Source organism: Carassius gibelio, chromosome B13, assembly GCF_023724105.1.
Source record: "Carassius gibelio isolate Cgi1373 ecotype wild population from Czech Republic chromosome B13, carGib1.2-hapl.c, whole genome shotgun sequence".
NCBI lineage: Eukaryota > Metazoa > Chordata > Actinopteri > Cypriniformes > Cyprinidae > Carassius > Carassius gibelio.
This window is the reverse complement of record NC_068408.1, coordinates 6,524,780-6,545,067: the sequence shown is the minus strand read 5'-3', so window position 1 is coordinate 6,545,067 and position 20,288 is coordinate 6,524,780. Positions and strand designations below refer to the sequence as shown.

Sequence of the window (20,288 nt, the reverse complement as noted above, 5' to 3'; positions counted from 1 at the left end):
CTCTACGGCGCCCCCTGGAACACAGTCAAAAATTTTGATGTATAGCTCACACATACTTGCACGTATTAATATGAAACTCAGTACACATATAGATCTCATCGTGCCGAACAACTTTCGTATTGCATGTCATAGGCTCCACCCAACAGGAAGTCAGCTATTTAGAGTTATGTAAAAAGCGCATGCTCTGGAATTTGAAATACTTGTCATAGGTTTTTTTCTCGATTGCCGCCAAACTCGGTCAACATGATCTCAAGACACTGGGGATGAAAAATTGCCAGGGGATTTTTGATATCTCGAATGGTTTGCTCGTGGCGAGGCGTTGAAATTATGGCGAGAAATGAGAAACAGGAAGTGTCTAATACCGTCCACATACATTTCCTGATTTTAATCAAACTTCATCAGATTATTCGTTGTTTGATGTCGATCGCATATATGTGACTATTAGGAGTCAAAGTTATAGCGCCACCAACTGGCAGCAGGAAGTGTGTCATTTTCAAAATGCTTTGAATTCAGCATCTTATTTTTACTCGATTTGCTTCAAACTTCATCAGAATAATGTTAAAACACAGCCGATATAAATCTGCTGGGGGGATATTGATATCTAAAAATATTGTTGCCGTGGCAACATGTCAAACTGGAATACTTCTCAGGTGATTTTGAGGCATATAACATGCTTAGAATTTCATCAAACTCAGAACACATATCAGTATTAGTGACAGCTAGACACTGGCAAAAGTTCATACGAGGGCGTGGAAGAGGCACTCTATAGCGCCACCTTTTGTCAAAAGTGAGGGGGTTAGTTTTAGCTACAGACACCAAACTCAGTACAAAAATTGTTCTTATCAAGACGGACAACTTTCTAATTCACAGTCATCAGCTACGACCAACAGGAAGTCGGCTATTTTGATTTGAATGTGGATTGTTTTTTACATTTAGCTGGGAATTAATGCATACTGCTCAGAGGAGAGTAACACTATACACACCAAACTTGGTCTACATGTTGAAAAAACATTGAGGAACTTAAATTGTGAATGGGTTTTGGATAGCTTGGATGGTTTTGTCGTGGTGATTTTTTAAAATGACAATAAAGATGGAATTATTAATTTTCCTGCATTTTTAAATTCCAAACACTTCAAAACCTTTTTTCATACAGAAAAAAAGTTATTCTGAGTAAATATGCATAGTTTCATGACTTTACAACACTGTATGGATAACAGAAAATTAAAAAACTGTCAGACATCTCATATCACTCTGTCCCTCTGTTTGACTGTGTGTGCTTAGACTTCCATTGTCTGAGAGAAATAGCGCCCCTACAGGTGCAGTTACCGGACTTAAAAAGGGAGGAGACTGTCTTTTGGTTTCGATTTTAAATCGGTTAAAATACAAATAAATACTTGGATTTAATTCACAATGACAAGCTAAACCAACATATATGATTATTATCAGGTCAGGGCTCATTAATAATTGATGTGTGGTCAGTGATACGTGAGAAACACGAGAGATGAATCACCGCTCTGAGCAGGAGCGTGTGGAATGATGAGCTCAGAAAAAACGAGTTTATTCTTGTTTTATAGCTATTAAAAATAAAGTATTGCAGCGATATCACACAATTCACCAATTAGAGCACACCAAGAGCTAAATTAAGATGTTTTTGAACTGTTTGTGTGAAAATGAAATATTTGCGGCTGCCTATCTGAAATCACTGCCTCCGATCAGCGCGCACAGTGTCACAAGTTCAAAACAAACGAATTTATTCTTGTTTAAGAGCTTTTTAAAATAAATTATTGCCATAAATGCACACAATACATCCATTATAACACAACACGAGCTAAATGCAGGTGTTTGTGACCCGTTTAAGTGTGCAAGACTATTTGAAAGCGCGACTGGCAGAATAACATATATCTCTCCAGCTGCAGGATTCTGCCTTTCGTCGTAAGAACGAACACATCACGGACAAGATTATTTCAAAATACATAATAGCTTGGCTAATATAAACGAAAACAGCCACGTGAACATAAACTGTTGAGAATTAAATCTGAAGTGGATCTACTGGATTTTAATATTAAGTGACCGCATATACCAGCTGCTTCTGTCTTCAATTTTAATCTATATAAAAAATTAAACTCATTCATCTTGGCTGCTTTTTTAATGTGTGTACGTATTTATTTATTATTTTGCTCTAACAAGACTTAATCTATATTTAATTAAATCAATTACATTTTATTTTACATTTGATTTGTCCATTTCTGCATCTAAACGCCTAAAAACCTAAAACATGCTCTTTTATACTATTGTTAGCAATTTCTTTATCGTCCAAGTTATCTGGTGTACACGCTTTCATTTTCATAATACACTCATTTGTTAGATTATACACAGTTATAGTGGTCTATAATAAATATTGACAGGTTTTATTCAAGATGTTTAGAATGATCGCCGTAGGCTAATTTTTTTAAATGTAAATCCAAAAAAAAAAAAAAAAATTAAATAAATAAAAAACATTGGAAAAGAATAACTTGTACTTTTTTATACATTTTGTATAGTTTCATAGTTTATGCATTATAGTTATAAAAACAAACAAATTTAGACACTCACATAGAAATCTTAGGCCTTATCCTTTTCTGACAGTTTTAGGGATTTTTAAAAATCCTAAAAAACCTTATTGGTGCTGCAAATAATAATTTCAAACTAATTTGATACTGATCTCTGACATCCTGTGACATGATATTTATTTGAATTTACATAATCTCATGGATGTAACAGTAAATCTGTTCAGCTCACAGATCAAGACTAAGCTGTAATGCAAGCAGAACTTTCACAAATGCTTTTAGGTCAATAAAATCATTACAAAACACTTACAAATCATTTAAGGGATTTGATAACACTGTAAAATAATGTCTAATTTGTAAACATTAGCAAATGCATTGATAACACTTTATAATAACTGCACTCATTAGTAAATAGTCAGTTCATGCTTCATAAAGCCTTGTCCCAATATTAATAGTCAGTAGTAAGCAGTTTATAAATACAGCTATAAATAGCTTGTTCTTGGTTTATAAGCACATTTATTAAAAAGGAGAGTAAAGGGTCAGTTATCTTCCTATGAAAAAAATAAAAAATAAAAAATAAACAAACAACAACACAGATTGATACAGAACTCAGAAATGTTATTGTGGATTTATGATAAACTCAGCCTGTAAATGAATTCATTCTCCTCCAAGAAGACACAAGTAGTTCACACCAAACTTTTTTAACATGAAGCCATATACTGAAGATGTTAAATTGCGAATGGGTTTAGGATACCTTAAATGGTGTGGCCATAGAGATTTATTAAAGTAACATAAAAAAATACAATAGTTATTTTACTATATCTTTAAAAATTTTAATTCCAACTCTTCATAATTTTTTATATACGTAGAAGTCATCATTTGAAGGAAGCACAGTAAGTTTCATAGCTTTATCATTTTCAAGAGCCAGCATAAAATTAAAACTATCATAACATATAAATCAAGCTTGCAATTCTTAGTACCAATAATGGCCACCAGATGGAGCTATAGGATCACTTTTAAATAATTATTGTAGAAACAAGTATGATTTAAATCATTTATAGAAATCTTTCAAAGAAAAATAATATGAATTTTATGTATTTTACTGATAAAATGACCCTCACTTTATTAGAATAACAAGCTGAAGTATTGTGAACTGTATATTAAGAATAATTCTTTATAGGCTTTATGGACAGATACGTTTTGAGTGACTGTTGAAGGATCAGCACCACATCCTCTTTTACCACTGTTTAAAGAATTTATCTTACAGTACAGGTGCGGATGAATTTTGAATGGCTTGAATGGTTTTGTCGTGGTGATTTTTTGAAATAACAGTAAAAAAGTAACCAGTAAATGTCTTTTATTTTTTTAAGTGCAGCTTCTAAACACTTCAAAAAAATGTACACATAGAAGACAAGTCATTCTGAGCAAATATGCATAGTTTCATGACTATACAACACTATATGGATGATAGAAAATTAAAAAACTATCATACATCTGATGTCACTCTGTCCCTCTGTCACTGTGGGTAATGTGTGTGTGTGTGTGTGTGTGTGTGTGTATGTGTGTGTGTGTGTGTTAAGTGAATTAGGTGTGAAACTATCAGGGAGCATTTAGTCTCCAGTGCCAACATTTTACAGAACTGCCACTTTCCTGGAGTCTCAGAATTACAATGTGTCAGGTTCTGAGAGATCTAAGATTCCAAAAAATGATTTAATTAGAATACCATGAAGTATTGTGAAATACTATATATTAACACTTTATATATAGGCTTTATGAACAGATTAGAGTGACTTGTGAAGGACCAGCACCACCTACTCTTGTTCGATGGTTTGAGGAATATATCTTCCAGAATCCGGGATTAAGATTTAGGAGCTCTTTTTTATTCCACCTCCTTTCCTGAAAGTTTGTCTTGCAGAATTGACTAAAAATTAATCTTCACATTAATTCCTAATTATTTTGCAATTATTTTTGTCAGTTCTTCTTGACCTATTTTTTTTTTCTTCTTCTTTTCTGACCTCATGACCCAGTCAGCATTTTTGTACAATGGTCAAGTCTTAACTTATCCATTTCTGTATTGCATTTGTGTTTGATATTTCTCATGGGTATTTCATAATTTTCGACTTTGAGTTAAAACAGTTTGAGTTAAAACTCTTTTTTAGCGCATTTCATCTGTAAAAGAAAACATGCCTAATGATTCTGCACACATGAATATAAGGAGTTTTTCTATTCCAGCTTTCCTGGACTATTGTATAGCACTCATAAATGATTAAATAAAAAATAATGGTAGTTATTAAGATTGATATGGTTTGGAATTGGTAAAATGTGCTTGGAAAAAAATCACAATAAAACAATGTTTTAATGTTTAAGTTTGGAATATTAACTGACATGAATGAATGCTATATAAATATTATTCATGTTAACATAATGTTTATAAATGAAATCTTATTGTAAAGTGTTACTATATATATATATATATATATATATATATATATATATATATATATATATATATATATATATATATATATTGTTCTGTGAATGCGATTTTAAAGTCTAGATGATTCGGATTAACCCTTTAACCGCCATTTCATTTAAAACCTCACTGCCAGAGGGATATTGTGAATGCATGTGGGCACAGTTTACCTGATGCCACCGGGGTGGCGATGGCATTGGTGGCTTGAGCCCGCCATCGCTGCTTGCAGCTATATTTTTAAAATTGCCTTTCATTGCATTCCATATTGGACATTTAGTAAGAAAAAAAACAACAACAAACAAAACAGCTATTAATAGATTCATAATGCCTGCAACGGGCAAAATGTCTAAATTTGTCAATACCTAAAAAATACACAGATACACATGCAAATACAGTGTCGCTTATATATTTAGATGTTATTTGTTCAAAAGTGAGATTGGGTTTCCTTTGTAACATAAAGAGAGATTCAAGAATCCAGAACTCCTGAAATAAACTTGTGAGAATAAAGAGGAACGGAAATAACAACAGAGCAGAAGGAGAGAGATGCTGTCCTGCCAGCGGAGCGATATCAATCAGGCCTTCATCCAGGACCTGGCGGGGACCACTGAAGACACACACACACACAGGAGAGATTTAGACTGTCTCTTACAAAAAGTGGCTGTAAAAGTTTAAAACTTCACAAACTGGCGGTTTTGCCTTTGCTGTGGGCAGGAGTGAGTAGTCCAAAAATATAGTGTGGGGCACAACTACAATTTGGCACATAACAAGAATAACGAAGTTACATAAACACTAGGCTTACTCCGATAGTGTTACACAAAGTTTTCTCATACATTGTTTACATTACGTGACTACAGCAGCTCCCACTCTCGTTTTGCATTGTTATAGAATTAAAAATAATTTAGAGCAGTTGGAAATGTACGCTACAATTCTATATCGAAAGCATCTGATCTACACAAGGGTTGCCAGGTCTGTGTGACAAAACTAGCCCAATATCTAGTCAAAAATAGCCCAAAGTAGGGCTGCACGATTAATCGAATGCGATAGTCATGCACAAGTTGTTAGTAAGTAATGCTGGTTCTGTAATCAGCGGTAAATCTAAAAATAGTAAAAATAATATAAAATAGTAAAAATAGTGTTCCTGTAGCTCAACTGGTAGAGCACTACGCTAGCAAGCAAGCAAGCGCAAGGTGGGGGTTTGATTCCCCAGGAACACATGATATGTAAAAATTGATAGCCTGAATGCACTGTAAGTCGCTTTGGATAAAAGCGTCTGCTAAATGCATAAATTTAATTTTAATTTTAATTTAAATCATCATCACATGCTTTCAGATGGAGCAGCATTTACTACATAGAGCCATTGTTCACTGACAAGTTCCGCAAAAAATTGCAGATGATTTTATTGAGTGATTATGAAATCGAAGAAATCATTCACGATAAGGACAGCTTCTTGAGTAGTTTCTCATTGAACTATGGCTCCATATATATATATACACAGAACCGTGCCTCACAGAAAAATATGCATGACAATCGCAGCTTCTGTCAAATCAAGATTTCAATTCCATTTAGATTTATCGTGCAGCCCTAGCCCAAACTGTGCATTAACCACAGTCACTGTTCTGTAGACTGATCATAAACACAGCTCAAATGCTTTAGTGGCCATCCTTCATAAAACTTAACATCTAGAATTTAAAAATTTTAATTTCTGCAATTTTTACCTTTAACCCACGGGGGAAAAATTAAGGGGGAAATCAAGGGGAACATCTGGACTTGGCCAACCCTGCATCCAACACAAGCTGCAGGAGTCAGATTTGACTGATCATGGTTGACGTAAGGAGAGATGACTGACAAGACCATGCTGGAGGATTTGCTGCTCAGCAGATCCTGAGCTCATTGACAAATATCTGGTCTTGTAAGATGTGCTCCCTTTACACAGAGTGCGTGTGATCAGCAAATCAAAAAATCGAAAGTGAAAATGAACAGTGCGAGACCTTATTCAAAAAGCAATTTCAATGCCATGCATTTTGACAGCAGCTTCCTGATTTTTCCTGATAATTATGAACAATATTAGCACATTTGTGTGTGCATTTGGGATGTGGAACACACACAAGTTTCGGGAGCGGGCGGTAAGAAAACAAAAAATAAAAATATATGAAGGTCAATTGAATATTGAATATGTAGTGTGGGGACATCTAATAAATGTTTCAAAGAGTATAATACATGGTTTACACAAGGCCTCATCAAGTAGACATTTCCTCAATGTTTTAAAATATGCACTTGTTTATTCTATAAACTCGCAGCTAAACTCAAATCAACTAATTAAAAAAACTGTGTCGTGACTGTTTCTGGCCATAGTCTTCATAACATTTTATCCAAAAAAAACTAAAAACAAAATACTTTTATATAGATCATCATTTGCATCATTGTAAATTTGTTCACTATGAAGAGAGGAACTCTCAAAATTCTCAAAAAAACACTATGAAATTTAAAATCTCTAGCTCAGACAGGGTAACGTGGCTGATGTTTTTAATATTGCTAATTTAACCGCTAGTTGCTAGGCAACCATACATCCCGTCCATCCCAAAACGACACAAAATGCAATTAGTCACAGACTCTTCATGCATGCAAAGTTTGGTGAGTGTTCATCACAGGCATCAAACATGATAGTTGTTCAAAGTAAAAAAGAATAATAAAATCAAGAACATCAGAGGAGCAGCAAAAATAATCTAAAAGACACGGGATTTCAAATTAATTAAATAAACACATTCTTTAAGCACCACAAAACAAAAATTCTCCAGCACCTAAACACTTAATTTTCATCCATATGTTTTTCATAGTATTAATGACGACATACACATGCAATAATAAGCTAGAACTAAACACTGCTGATGCAATGCAAACAAATAATGAGGATGAGAAAGACTTGCTAAGAGTATCATCTCACCACCATTCATACAGTACATTAGACAGAGCTTACACTGATCTCTAGAACAAACAAATTCCTCAAATAAAGCATGTTTTAAGATACTAAGCATAAAAATACCAAATCACACTCCCACATATTGAAATAACCATCCAATAGAGTTCACTAGAGGTCAAGATCTCATTGACACCGCTACATATACAGTATTGTTCAAAATAATAGCAGTACAATGTGACTAACCAGAATAATCAAGGTTTTTAGTATATTTTGTATTGCTACGTGGCAAACAAGTTACCAGTAGGTTCAGTAGATTGTCAGAAAACAAACAAGACCCAGCATTCATGATATGCACGCTCTTAAGGCTGTGCAATTGGGCAATTAGTTGAAAGGGGTGTGTTCAAAAAAATAGCAGTGTCTACCTTTGACTGTACAAACTCAAAACTATTTTGTACAAACATTTTTTTTTTCTGGGATTTAGCAATCCTGTGAATCACTAAACTAATATTTAGTTGTATGACCACAGTTTTTTAAAACTGCTTGACATCTGTGTGGCATGGAGTCAACCAACTTGTGGCACCTCTCAGCTGTTATTCCACTCCATGATTCTTTAACAACATTCCACAATTCATTCACATTTCTTGGTTTTGCTTCAGAAACAGCATTTTTGATATCACCCCACAAGTTCTCAATTGGATTAAGGTCTGGAGATTGGGCTGGCCACTCCATAACATTAATTTTGTTGGTTTGGAACCAAGACTTTGCCCGTTTACTAGTGTGTTTTGGGTCATTGTCTTGTTGAAACAACCATTTCAAGGGCATGTCCTCTTCAGCATAGGGCAACATGACCTCTTCAAGTATTTTAACATATGCAAACTGATCCATGATCCCTGGTATGCGATAAATAGGCCCAACACCATAGTAGGAGAAACATGCCCATATCATGATGCTTGCACCTCCATGCTTCACTGTCTTCACTGTGTACTGTGGCTTGAATTCAGAGTTTGGGGGTCGTCTCACAAACTGCCTGTGGCCCTTGGACCCAAAAAGAACAATTTTACTCTCATCAGTCCACAAAATGTTCCTCCATTTCTCTTTAGGCCAGTTGATGTGTTCTTTGGCAAATTGTAACCTCTTCTGCACATGCCTTTTTTTTAACAGAGGGACTTTGCGGGGGATTCTTGAAAATAGATTAGCTTCACACAGACGTCTTCTAACTGTCACAGTACTTACAGGTAACTCCAGACTGTCTTTGATCATCCTGGAGGTGATCATTGGCTGAGCCTTTGCCATTCTGGTTATTCTTCTACCCATTTTGATGGTTGTCTTCCGTTTTCTTCCACGTCTCTCTGGTTTTGCTCTCCATTTTAAGGCATTGGAGATCATTTTAGCTGAACAGCCTATCATTTTTGCACCTCTTTATAGGTTTTCCCCTCTCTAATCAACTTTTTAATCAAAGTACGCTGTTCTTCTGAACAATGTCTTGAACGACCCATTTTCCTCAGCTTTCAAATGCATGTTCAACAAGTGTTGGCTTCATCCTTAAATAGGGGCCACCTGATTCACACCTGTTTCTTCACAAAATTGATGACCTCAGTGATTGAATGCCACACTGCTATTTTTTTGAACACACCCCTTTCAACTAATTCAACGAATTGCCCAATTGCACAGCCTTAAGAGCGTGCATATCATGAATGCTGGGTCTCATTTGTTTTCTGAGAATCTACTGAACCTACTGGTAACTTGTTTGCCACGTAGCAATAAAAAAATATACGAAAAACCTTGATTATTCTGGTTAGACACATTGTACTGCTATTATTTTGAACAATACTGTATGTTCCTCCATTCCAATGAAAAATGTGACTTTTTAAAGTGTTTTCACAAACTTTGGTGTAAAACATTTATTCACTTGAAAGTAATGTATAATCAGAACCAATTGTCCAAGCGCAGTTATTGGGCTGTAAGTGATGTTAACTAACATCTGCAACTGAATTTGACAGCCACGTCTTTAAAAACTTCAGATCCACTAGACAATACTGCCTTCAAAAAGTATTTTTGTTGTACTTGTCGTCATTGTCTGCAGAGCCTGAGGCTGTCACAGTGACACATATGATATCTTACAACATATTGCTTGCTAAAAAAATAATATATTGATGTTATGTAAAGCAACGTTGTAATCAAGGAGATGCGATTATTTTACAGCAATTACTCGCCATGTGGACATTGTGCTTTCCCCTCCTATTAGACTGTGCCTCAATATTCTTTCAAAATAACAGTTGTGGCACAGCTGATAAAAGGTCAGTACTAGCAAAACACCTCAGAGAGTTTCCCCCTTTCTGTGCTAGTCTGTGAGTAGCAATCCAGTTTGTGTAAATAGCATCTGTGGTTTCTTTACTGGAAAAAGTTGATTGTATGACACTGTAACAGGTTTCATATGTGAACATGGCTTTGATGGAGTCCCATTGTTCTTAAAACCCTGATACCTAAACACAAGTGCCTCTCAGGACTATATGCCATCACTGTTTTGCAATATGACTACAAACACTACTAACCCAACACTGCCTGTTGCATCCTCTATAAAAGTGCTTCTCATTGGGGGTGCAGCAACCTTCAGAAAGACAATGCAAATGTATTATATTATATTATTATTAAAATTATGTTAAATAATAATAATAATAAAAGGTGAATATAAAAAGCTCTATAAAGAGGCTTATATAGTTTCAGTAATTTTTGGAAACAGGATAAAATATTCTAGACTAGGGCAACCAACTAATGCCATGAGAGAATTCATCAAATCCACTACTAATGCTCACTAGTGTTTCTACTGCTGATTTCCTTCCAAAATTATGTTACTTCCTGTTGGACTATGGAACTTTCTTAGATAAATACACTGTAAGTACACTATAAGTACATGTTAGTACACGTACTGTAAAATAAAGTGCAACCGGAATATTATATGATGGGAAGGGATATTGAGGACACATGGTAAACCTAAAATATCACTATCAATTAAAACAATACTCAAAAGAAAACACATATTCAAAAACATCTAGCTAATTATATATAAAAAAACAAAAAAACAATCCAAGGACATTACAAACATGAAAACATCCACTCAAACCAAAAAGTAAAATTCACTTTTAAAATGTCCACTTGATTGTAAAAACTATAGCTAATATAATTGATCATTTCTTACTTAAAAAAAAAAAAAATATATATATATATATATATATATATATATATATAAAATAAAACTACAGTATGTATATATATATAGTCAGCAACCACATAACAATAAAAACCATTTAGAGGTTCAAAATATCTGGACATTCTGTGCAGTTATGTACAGGTCTGAAAAAAAAAAAAAAAGGATATATATATATATATATATATATATATATATATATATATATATATATATATATATATACGTATATATATATATATATATATATATATATATATATATATATATATATATATATATATATATATATACGTATATATATATATATATATATATATATATATATATATATATACGTATATATATATATATATATATATATATATATATATATATATTTTTTTTATATATATATATATATATATATATATATATATATATATATATATTTTTTTTTTTTTAGTTTTAAAAACTAAATGGTTTTTATTGTTATGTGGTTGCTGACTATATATATACATACTGTAGTTTTATTTTGTCCGAAGCGTTTTCCCAGCAAAAAGGTAATTATTTATGCTTTTGCACTGATAATAGTCAAACCCTGATCAAAACTTAAATCGGCCAGTAAAGCAATTCTGAGATGAGCTGGAGCCCGAACTGAAATCCTTGCCACACAGAGCTGAAGGACCCTGGGGTCACATGAGCTCTAATATTTAAGATGCCTTGAGATATATTTCAAATAGGTCACTTTTGATGACCAGATATAACGTCTATGATACTGGGATCAAAGAACACCCAGAAGCTCAGGCCAAGTGTTTTACCACAGCAATTGTGCTCTGATATCAGTCCAAACATACAGAGAGACCTTTAATGAAGAGGAACGTCTCTGATACAGGATCTATTTAAGTATCTCTCATATACAGAAGAACACATGCAGAGATCTCAGTGCATTCGAACTGATCCAAAATGTCAAGTGTTTATATAATCTCATACTGACCCTTTTCCTTTTTCCTCCCACAAGCCATTTCTCTCTGTCTCCCTCTTTCCTTATATAGTCAGTTCTTTACTATCAGCTCCATCTTCTATCCGAAATAAGTAAAAACTACCAAAACAAGAAACAATAAAAATAAACAATGCAACATTGTTTAACCAATATTCATATATATATATATATATATATATATGTGTGTGTGTGTGTGTGTGTGTGTGTGTGTGTGTGTGTGTGTGTGTGTGTGTGTGTGTGTGTGTGCGTGTGTGGTGTGTGTATATATATATACTTGTGAAAAAACAGAAGGGGGGATGCTTTTGAAAATGAAATGAAATCATTTATGAAATGTTTTTAATATGACGGAAACTGTATTTAGTGTGATCTCAGTTTAATAAAAACATGGTTGGTCTGCGTTAATTGTACAGTAATGATTTAATTACCATTGTTATTCAAACAACAAATTATATAGAGAATGTGAGCAAAGAACACAACAGAGCTTTTTGAAACTCCGAATATCAGTTAAAACGTTTTGAAGCATTTCAAAAAAAAAAAAAAATGTAAACAATTTTTTAAAGAATTTTGGTTTAAATAAATAATTATAAATTAAATAATAAACATAAAAATTATTTTAAAGTAAATCAATAAAACATATAACATAAATACATATACATATACATACATATACATATATATATATATATATATATATATATATATATATATATATATATATATAATACATAAAAAAATGTGTTGGAAGCAGTGAAAACATTAACAGGACAAGAAAAATCCGCACTGAATCCTTACTGTTGCACCTTTGTGCATAATAAAATACTGCCAGACATCTGAGCTGATGCAAACATCTTTTTTTTTTCTTTTTTTGTTAAACTGAAGAAGGCCTGCAATAAAATATTCACTGAAACAGAATTACCATCACCTGAATAATATGCAGGTAAATATATCTGTCTCTTTTGCTTTTTGAATCACTGCCTCAACACAGTGATACACTTGTTCCTGTTTTGCTTAAGCGGCCCTGAGGGTCCCTTTGGCTGTTTTGCCTCATCACAGTCTGCTAGAGCGAGAAACTAAAAACAATCTAATTATTTAAACACATAAACAGGCTGAGCAAAATATCCATTTAACTGCTTCCTATGACTTCAACTACATTTCCCAGCAGGCCTCTGCCTCGATGCACTTTCCTGATTCAACACACGGATGCTGAACAAACTCTATGACCCACAGAATGGGCAAAGGGAAGGAAGAGAGGGGAAAAAAGGAAAAAGAAGAGAAAAAAAGATGGAAGGAGTAAACTCCCACAGAGTAGCCAAACACCTGTCACATCAACAAACAGACAGTGTTGTCAAACGCATAGTTGAGCACTACAGCGGCGACTGGCTCCTTTATAAATGCATGACGCGGTGTAGCATCGCCTGCACGCAGATACTGTATGTGATAAACGGCCCCAGCGTGCCTCCAACACAAAAACACCATCTGTAGCTCTGGCGAGAGCACACACACACACACACACACACAGTTAAGAAATCAACAGGTAACTGTCTGTCCAGCTTGCAGCATGACACCAGGGTAGTTTGAGCCTGAATTGAACATCTGAAAATTCATTTTTAAGTTACATTAGATCAATTATACTAACCTTTGTATTAATCGAGCAAGTTAGAATAGGTAGGCACTGTTGGTAGATCTTGTAAATTCACCATTCAAAAGCATCTTTCTTTATGCTGTGTTAAGGTCATTCAAAAGTAACTGTGTATTCCGAAAACATGAATTTTTTGAAAGCAACATTTAAATTGCAAATAATTCATAGCAGATGATTAACCAGTACCCATTTCTTTTTTTGGAAAGCTCTTAAAAGCATGAAATGGACTTATAATGTTACCTGCCTGGCTAAGGATAATCACTAGTGAAGGGTTTGGGATTGCGGACGTTCTTGTTTTTTTTTTTTTTTTTTTTTGCGATTTATGTTTTCTCAGGAGAAAATCCATTTGAAAAGTAATAGCATAAGCACATCTTTTGGGTATCATTCACATCTGGAATGATAGCAAGCTACATTACGACTGATTTTTTTGTATGTAACATGATTTTACAAACAAAAAAATATATATACTATCATTCATTATTTTATGTATTTATATATTTAATACTGTTTATTTAGCAAGGATGCATTAAAATGATCAAAATTGTAAGAAAAAAATTAAATACAAAATTTAAAATAAATGCATCTAAAAATTTCAGAAAATGTTTCATCAGCACAGTTTCTTCTGATGGATGTGACACTGAAGACTGATAATACTGCTGAAAATTAAGCTTTGTCATCACAGGAATAAGTTTTTAAAATTTTTAAATATATATAAAAAAAAGAAAACAGTTGTTCTAAATTGTAATAATATTTCAACAATATTAACTTTTTACTGTAGTTTTGGTCAAACAAATGCAGCATTGGTGAGCAAGAAACATTTTTCAAAAATATTTTTAAAAAAAATTGATCGGTAGTGTACATTTTTATTTAATTTTATATGACATTGACATTTCTATCTCAATCTCCATGAACCCCTTTGTGAACCCATCTGGGAAATCCTGAATTACACCATGGAAAATTAAATGAACGTTACAACAAGACCCCTGCCAAACATCGATCAATAGCAGAGCAGACTTCTCACAGGAAGCAGCATGCTTCAGATTCATCATGAGGAGAGGAGGCCAGAGATACTTACCATTTGGACTTTCTTCATCAATGGTCACAATTGTGGCAGGTGGACCCGACCGTGACAACTTACACTCTGTGTCAGAAACAGAAAGAGAGAAATACTGTCAGACTCAGATCTGCCGTCACCTTCATCACAACACATCATTCATTCATACAGTATCTTATTCACTAGAGATTACATCTAGATGATGAATGCAGCAGTGTTAAATGATTTTACTGGGTGAATAAGTAGAGTCACAGAAAGAGAAGTGAGAAGCCTCTCATGAAATGGTAGAGGAAAGAAAGCAGTCTTACCCTCATAGTGCCAGTCTGAGGGACGTTAGTGTCAGCAGCAGAGAGAAACGAAAAGAAGAGAAGGAAAGACACATATGAGAAGAAAGACAGCCAGAAAGAGGAACACAGTACAGGGTTGTGTGTCATTCACAACTCAACCGAAAACGCTTTTGAATTCCAATCCAATTCCTGAATAAAATAAAATAAAATAAAAAAATTGAAGAAATAAGGATGTGTAATTAAAATGAAATGAAATTCAAAGATATTTATTAATGCATTTCCTCATGTTTAGGTAACTTTGGATAAAAGCTTTTACTACATGACTAAAATGAATACATATTAATAGGAAATGCTACTTTCCATTCATTTTTGTATTACATTAGATCCAGAATTCTTGGCACAAATAAATCAATAAATATATGAATCTATTTGCTATAAGTATATTAGAAAATTCCATAGTCTTATATATAGGCTATAGCTATGAATACGTAAATACATAAATACACAAACACACACACACACACACACACCCACACACACACACACATATTAAAGTATATTAAAGAATTAAAGTACGATACAGTAAAGAGTTGCACCTCATTCTAAATATCAGGATATCAATATGCATAAATAGTCAAAATTATTTGTGCCAATCTTTGTGGCTACATTCAGATTCTTTTAATTGCATTTCAGTAAATTCCTCTTCCTGTCTTGCTGATTCAAAATCCTGTGTAGATGTCAGCTTAATTCACATTTAGATTTGGGAACTGAAAGAGAGCAATTCTGAATTTTACCCAACCTGGGTACAGTAGAAGCATCTTTCACTGAGAACATAACACAGCTCTCTCTATCTCTCTCTCTCTCACACACACACACACACACACACACACACACAGAGAGAGATGTCACCGACACATCAATTAGCTGCCTGAAGTGTCTGAAGCGAATCACCTCACATACTGAGTCATGAAGGCAAGAGATGCCAGAGGATACACACACAGCAGAAGAGGTTCTCCCTTTACCGTACGTTTACCGTAACTCCTCTTACACAACTAGCACCAGTTGGCAGGTGAGGAGCAGGATTTATTTTAATTTAATTTCTTCCCATTAAATATTGATTAACTCAGGCTTTTATCCTGATCAACTAGGGGTGTGAATATTTGAGTCACCAGTGGATCGATTACATTCTCTGGCTTTCAATTCGATACAAAAGCAATTTTTGTAAAGTCAGTCAGAACGACTTTGATTTCAACTCAGAATAGCTCAACTCATCAATATGCTGGCCTAAAATTATAGCAAGATTCGGTAACGAATTTTGAGCTCTGAATGGAACTGTGCATAGTGATCTATCATGATAAAAACCAACAGCTTACAACCTTGCTATCTATTTCTCAAATAAAAGCAAATCATCAGCATTATTGAAACAGCAGAGAAGATGCAGATGCAGAATCCACTACAGCCATTTGGGCAGACACAGTGAAACTCTGTATCCTGCTAGTCTATTTCAGTAAACCACATGGTTCATGAAGCTTCAATGCACTGCCTGCTCGGGGGAAACACATATACTGACAAAATATATACCTTTAATGCACTGTAAGTTGCTTTGGAAAATAGCTTCAAGGAAATAAAAATATGTAAATGTACGCACTCATGTGGAGCTATAGGATTTGTTACAGCAGTGATCGTATCATGCAAAGACAAATTGCCCTTGTACTTTGAACATTAACATTGAAGGGGTCATGAACTGAGAAATCTGATCTTTTGACATATAAGAGGATAATGAACTATAAAACATCCTGTAAGTTTCAGAACTCAAAACTTTCTCATTAGTCTAAAAACTGTTTATATTGAAGCCAGTCTGATAAAAAGAGGCAGACAAGTTGTGGAATGTGCTACTCTGTAACAGTGTGGCAAAACTCTGCAGAAGATCAGCGCCTGCTTCTACATCACTGCCTGTTTAGCCCCGCCCACCCACATGTGTAAATAATGCAGGTCTATGCAGAAATCAAATTATAAGACAAGTTTACAATATGCCATGCCTATTGAAAAGGAGGTGGGGGGTGGGGGTCAAAACAAGACAAAAAATAGCCTATTACTTCTAAATTATGTTTTTTGATGTAAGAATCTTTAAAACATTATAAGTGGACCTTAAGGAACAGTACAAAATAATAAAAAAGGCTATTCATGAGCCCTTTAAAAAAAACAAAGCATTTATATAAATAAATAAGAAGTCAAAAAGTCATCCTCATTAGAATAAAATGGTCGGAAAGTATAAAAACAGCTGGGTAAGTTGTAAGCTCTGTAACTCATTTCACATGCAAATAGGTCATTTACATACGAGTCTTAAAGGCACAGAAGAAGAAAAAATGGTCTGTTTAATTCTAAAGGTCACAGAAAGGCTGAAAAATGGTCATAAAAAAATTAATTAAGCTAGTTTTTGGTACAGGAACATTCATTAACATTATAAGTGAACTTCAAGAATAATTGAAAAATATATGTAATAACAAATATGACTTTGTTAATATAAAACCATTACTGGAATCGTCAAAGATCTGGTTGCCATACACACTTAAAGAAAAAGAAAAAAAGGGTTCCAAAAGGGGGTTTCGCAGTGGTGCTGTAGAAGATCCATTTTTGGTTCCTTGAAGAACCTATCATTGAACAGCTCTTAAAAGAACCGTTTTTCCTTAGTGTAAAGAACCATTTAAAAATCTAAAGAAGCTTTTGTGCAACGGAAGGTTCCATGGAAGTGAAAGGTTTGAAAGGAAGAACCAGATGCCAATCAAGATCCTTTACTTTTACTCTAAATGTCTGTGGATTACAGAATCAACACATACAATATCTACATATTCACATTAAATAACTAATGTTACCTCATCCCACTAGAGCGCTCATTTTGCTCTTTTGCTTAAAAAGATCACATACAGCAGAAGTGCTCTGCAGGACCTATTCACTCTTGTTCCTTTCTGAGTTCACTCTGAAAGATCTAGCCCACTTCTGCTGCAATTAGAACACGTGTCTCCATCTGCTGAGGAGAAAAGAGGCTCTGTGGCTCCTTTGATAGACATGAACTCAACAGAGCAACTAGGGCACAGACGCACTTCCACCAGCATCAAACAGAAGCTAATCTTCTGTAAGCTCTGTTTACTCTATTAGCTTTCTACACCCAAAATGCTTTTAGTTACCCTCTTAAAGAAGAATATTCTTTGCCGCCCTGCCTTTTTGGAGTCTCAAGACAGAGCAGAGGTTTATTAACGATGACTTTTGTGATGTCAAAAGCAAGCAGAGACTTTTAATTAAAGGAGAGGACAGGAAATGTCTCATCATGGCTCTGTGAGTCGAGAGAAAGACAGTGAGCAAGACTTGATCTGTCTTACTTCCACATACACAAAAAAGCAATGATGATAGCTTAGAATTTAGGATTTAAGGGGTCGGTCACGACCCACAGGCCTGTTTCCATTAGAATCAGGTCAAGTGCAAATTATATGACCATGAAAAAATTCCAGAAGCATTAAGAAACAAAGTTTGATTCTTAAAATCATATGATTGATCATTAACTCTGTGGCTGTTTTAATTTTACAGCACATAAACAAATGACTCTTTCAGACATTGCTTTTAAGTGAATCAAAAATCATACATGCAACCAGTGTAGCCCTTTTCCTAAAACAAATGACTCGTATGACTTGGTTTCTTTTAAAGAATAGTTCAGAAATATTAGATACACAGTAAAAAAATGACTGTGATTTTTATGGTAAAAAAAACTGTGAAATTGTTACATTAAAAACCTGTTTAATTGTTAAGCGTAAGTATATATATATATATATATATATATATATATATATATATATATATATATATATATATATATATATATATATATTAGGGGTGTAACGGTTCACAAAATTCACGGTTCGGTTCGATACGATACACTGATGTCACGGTTCGGTTCGGTTCGGTTCGATACGTTTTAGATACAGCAAAATGTAAAAACATCTCAACTTTTCAGAATGCCGCAAGCGCACCGCGGGTCATGTGACAAGAACCAACCAATCAGCTTCTTCCTTTCCCGTAACAACGTTGAGAGCTCAGCCAAGATGAAGGAACAGCTGATCATAGTTGTATATGGATTGCAATTTTGAAATAAATTCAGTAGCAGAGCTACTGCAAGCGATTTTTAGAGCTGCAAATCCATTTATCCTTCGCTGAAATTTCCGCGTCTCATGGAGAGAGCACGTCATTGTTGCTTAGCAAAGACAGACGCCTCAGGAGCGCTTCTGCCCGAGCGCTTTGGAAAGGAGGAGAAAGACGCGCTTAGCGTTTTCCATGCGTTTTTAGGCACGATATGTGAACGGCCCCTAAGGCGCTCGCTCACTCAGCACGCGCTGAAGGCTCGTTGCAAAATGTCTAATGCATTTAACAGACCAGAAATATAAGATCCTAAAATAACCAACAGGTCTGGTGTTTGGGTTGGATTCCCTGTAAGCTACTAGTGTCTAAATGCTGCAGGGATAGTTTGCTGCGTGCATGTTTCTCCTTTTTTTCGTCTTTTCCCAGATAGTACTGACGCATATATCCCAGATATTCCCGCTGGTTTTTTTTTTTTTTTTTTTTTTTGTAATCCCGCTGGTGTACCCTGTCATGTTGCAGATGCGACATACCGTTGTTTTTTTATCCACCACTCTCTTGCCATCACCATTATAGCTTAAAGGGAATCCAAAGTGCACCCAAACACCAGACCTGTTGGTTATTGGAGGATCTTCTCATTTCTAGTCTGTTAAACGCATTGGCTATTTTGCAACGAGCCTTCAGCGCGTACTGAGTGAGCGAGCGCCTGCTGAGTAGCCTAACATAAACATATAAGATGGTGTTTTTTTCTTCTTCGGGAGTGTCAGGGGCGTTGCCTGTTGCGTTGTTTGGGTTATTGGGCTACCTTGTTGAACGCATATCATTATATTTCTTTCTCTCTCTTTTTTTTTTTTTTCAAATATAATTAATTACTCCAACGAACCGTTCGGTATACATAATGCGTACCGCGTACCGAACCGAAAGCGTCGTACCGAACGGTTCAATACGAATACGCGTATCGTTACACCCCTAATATATATATATATATATATATATATATATATATATATATATATATATATATATATGTTTTTTTTTTTTTTTTGAAAAATCATTTTAT

The 20,288-nt window shown here is 34.5% G+C and overlaps 1 protein-coding gene across 1 annotated transcript in view; it reads right to left on the bottom strand.

Moving 5' to 3' along the window:
• Positions 1-20,288, bottom strand: part of pcdh15a (protocadherin-related 15a) — a 168,874-nt gene that overhangs the window by 113,096 nt on the left and 35,490 nt on the right. Inside the window, exons 3-4 of the mRNA XM_052572828.1 lie at positions 15,125-15,139; positions 14,838-14,903 (exon numbers count right to left, since the gene is read on the bottom strand). Of these exons, the coding sequence (XP_052428788.1) occupies positions 14,838-14,903; positions 15,125-15,139 (81 nt within the window). The remainder of the gene's footprint in view (positions 1-14,837; positions 14,904-15,124; positions 15,140-20,288) is intronic.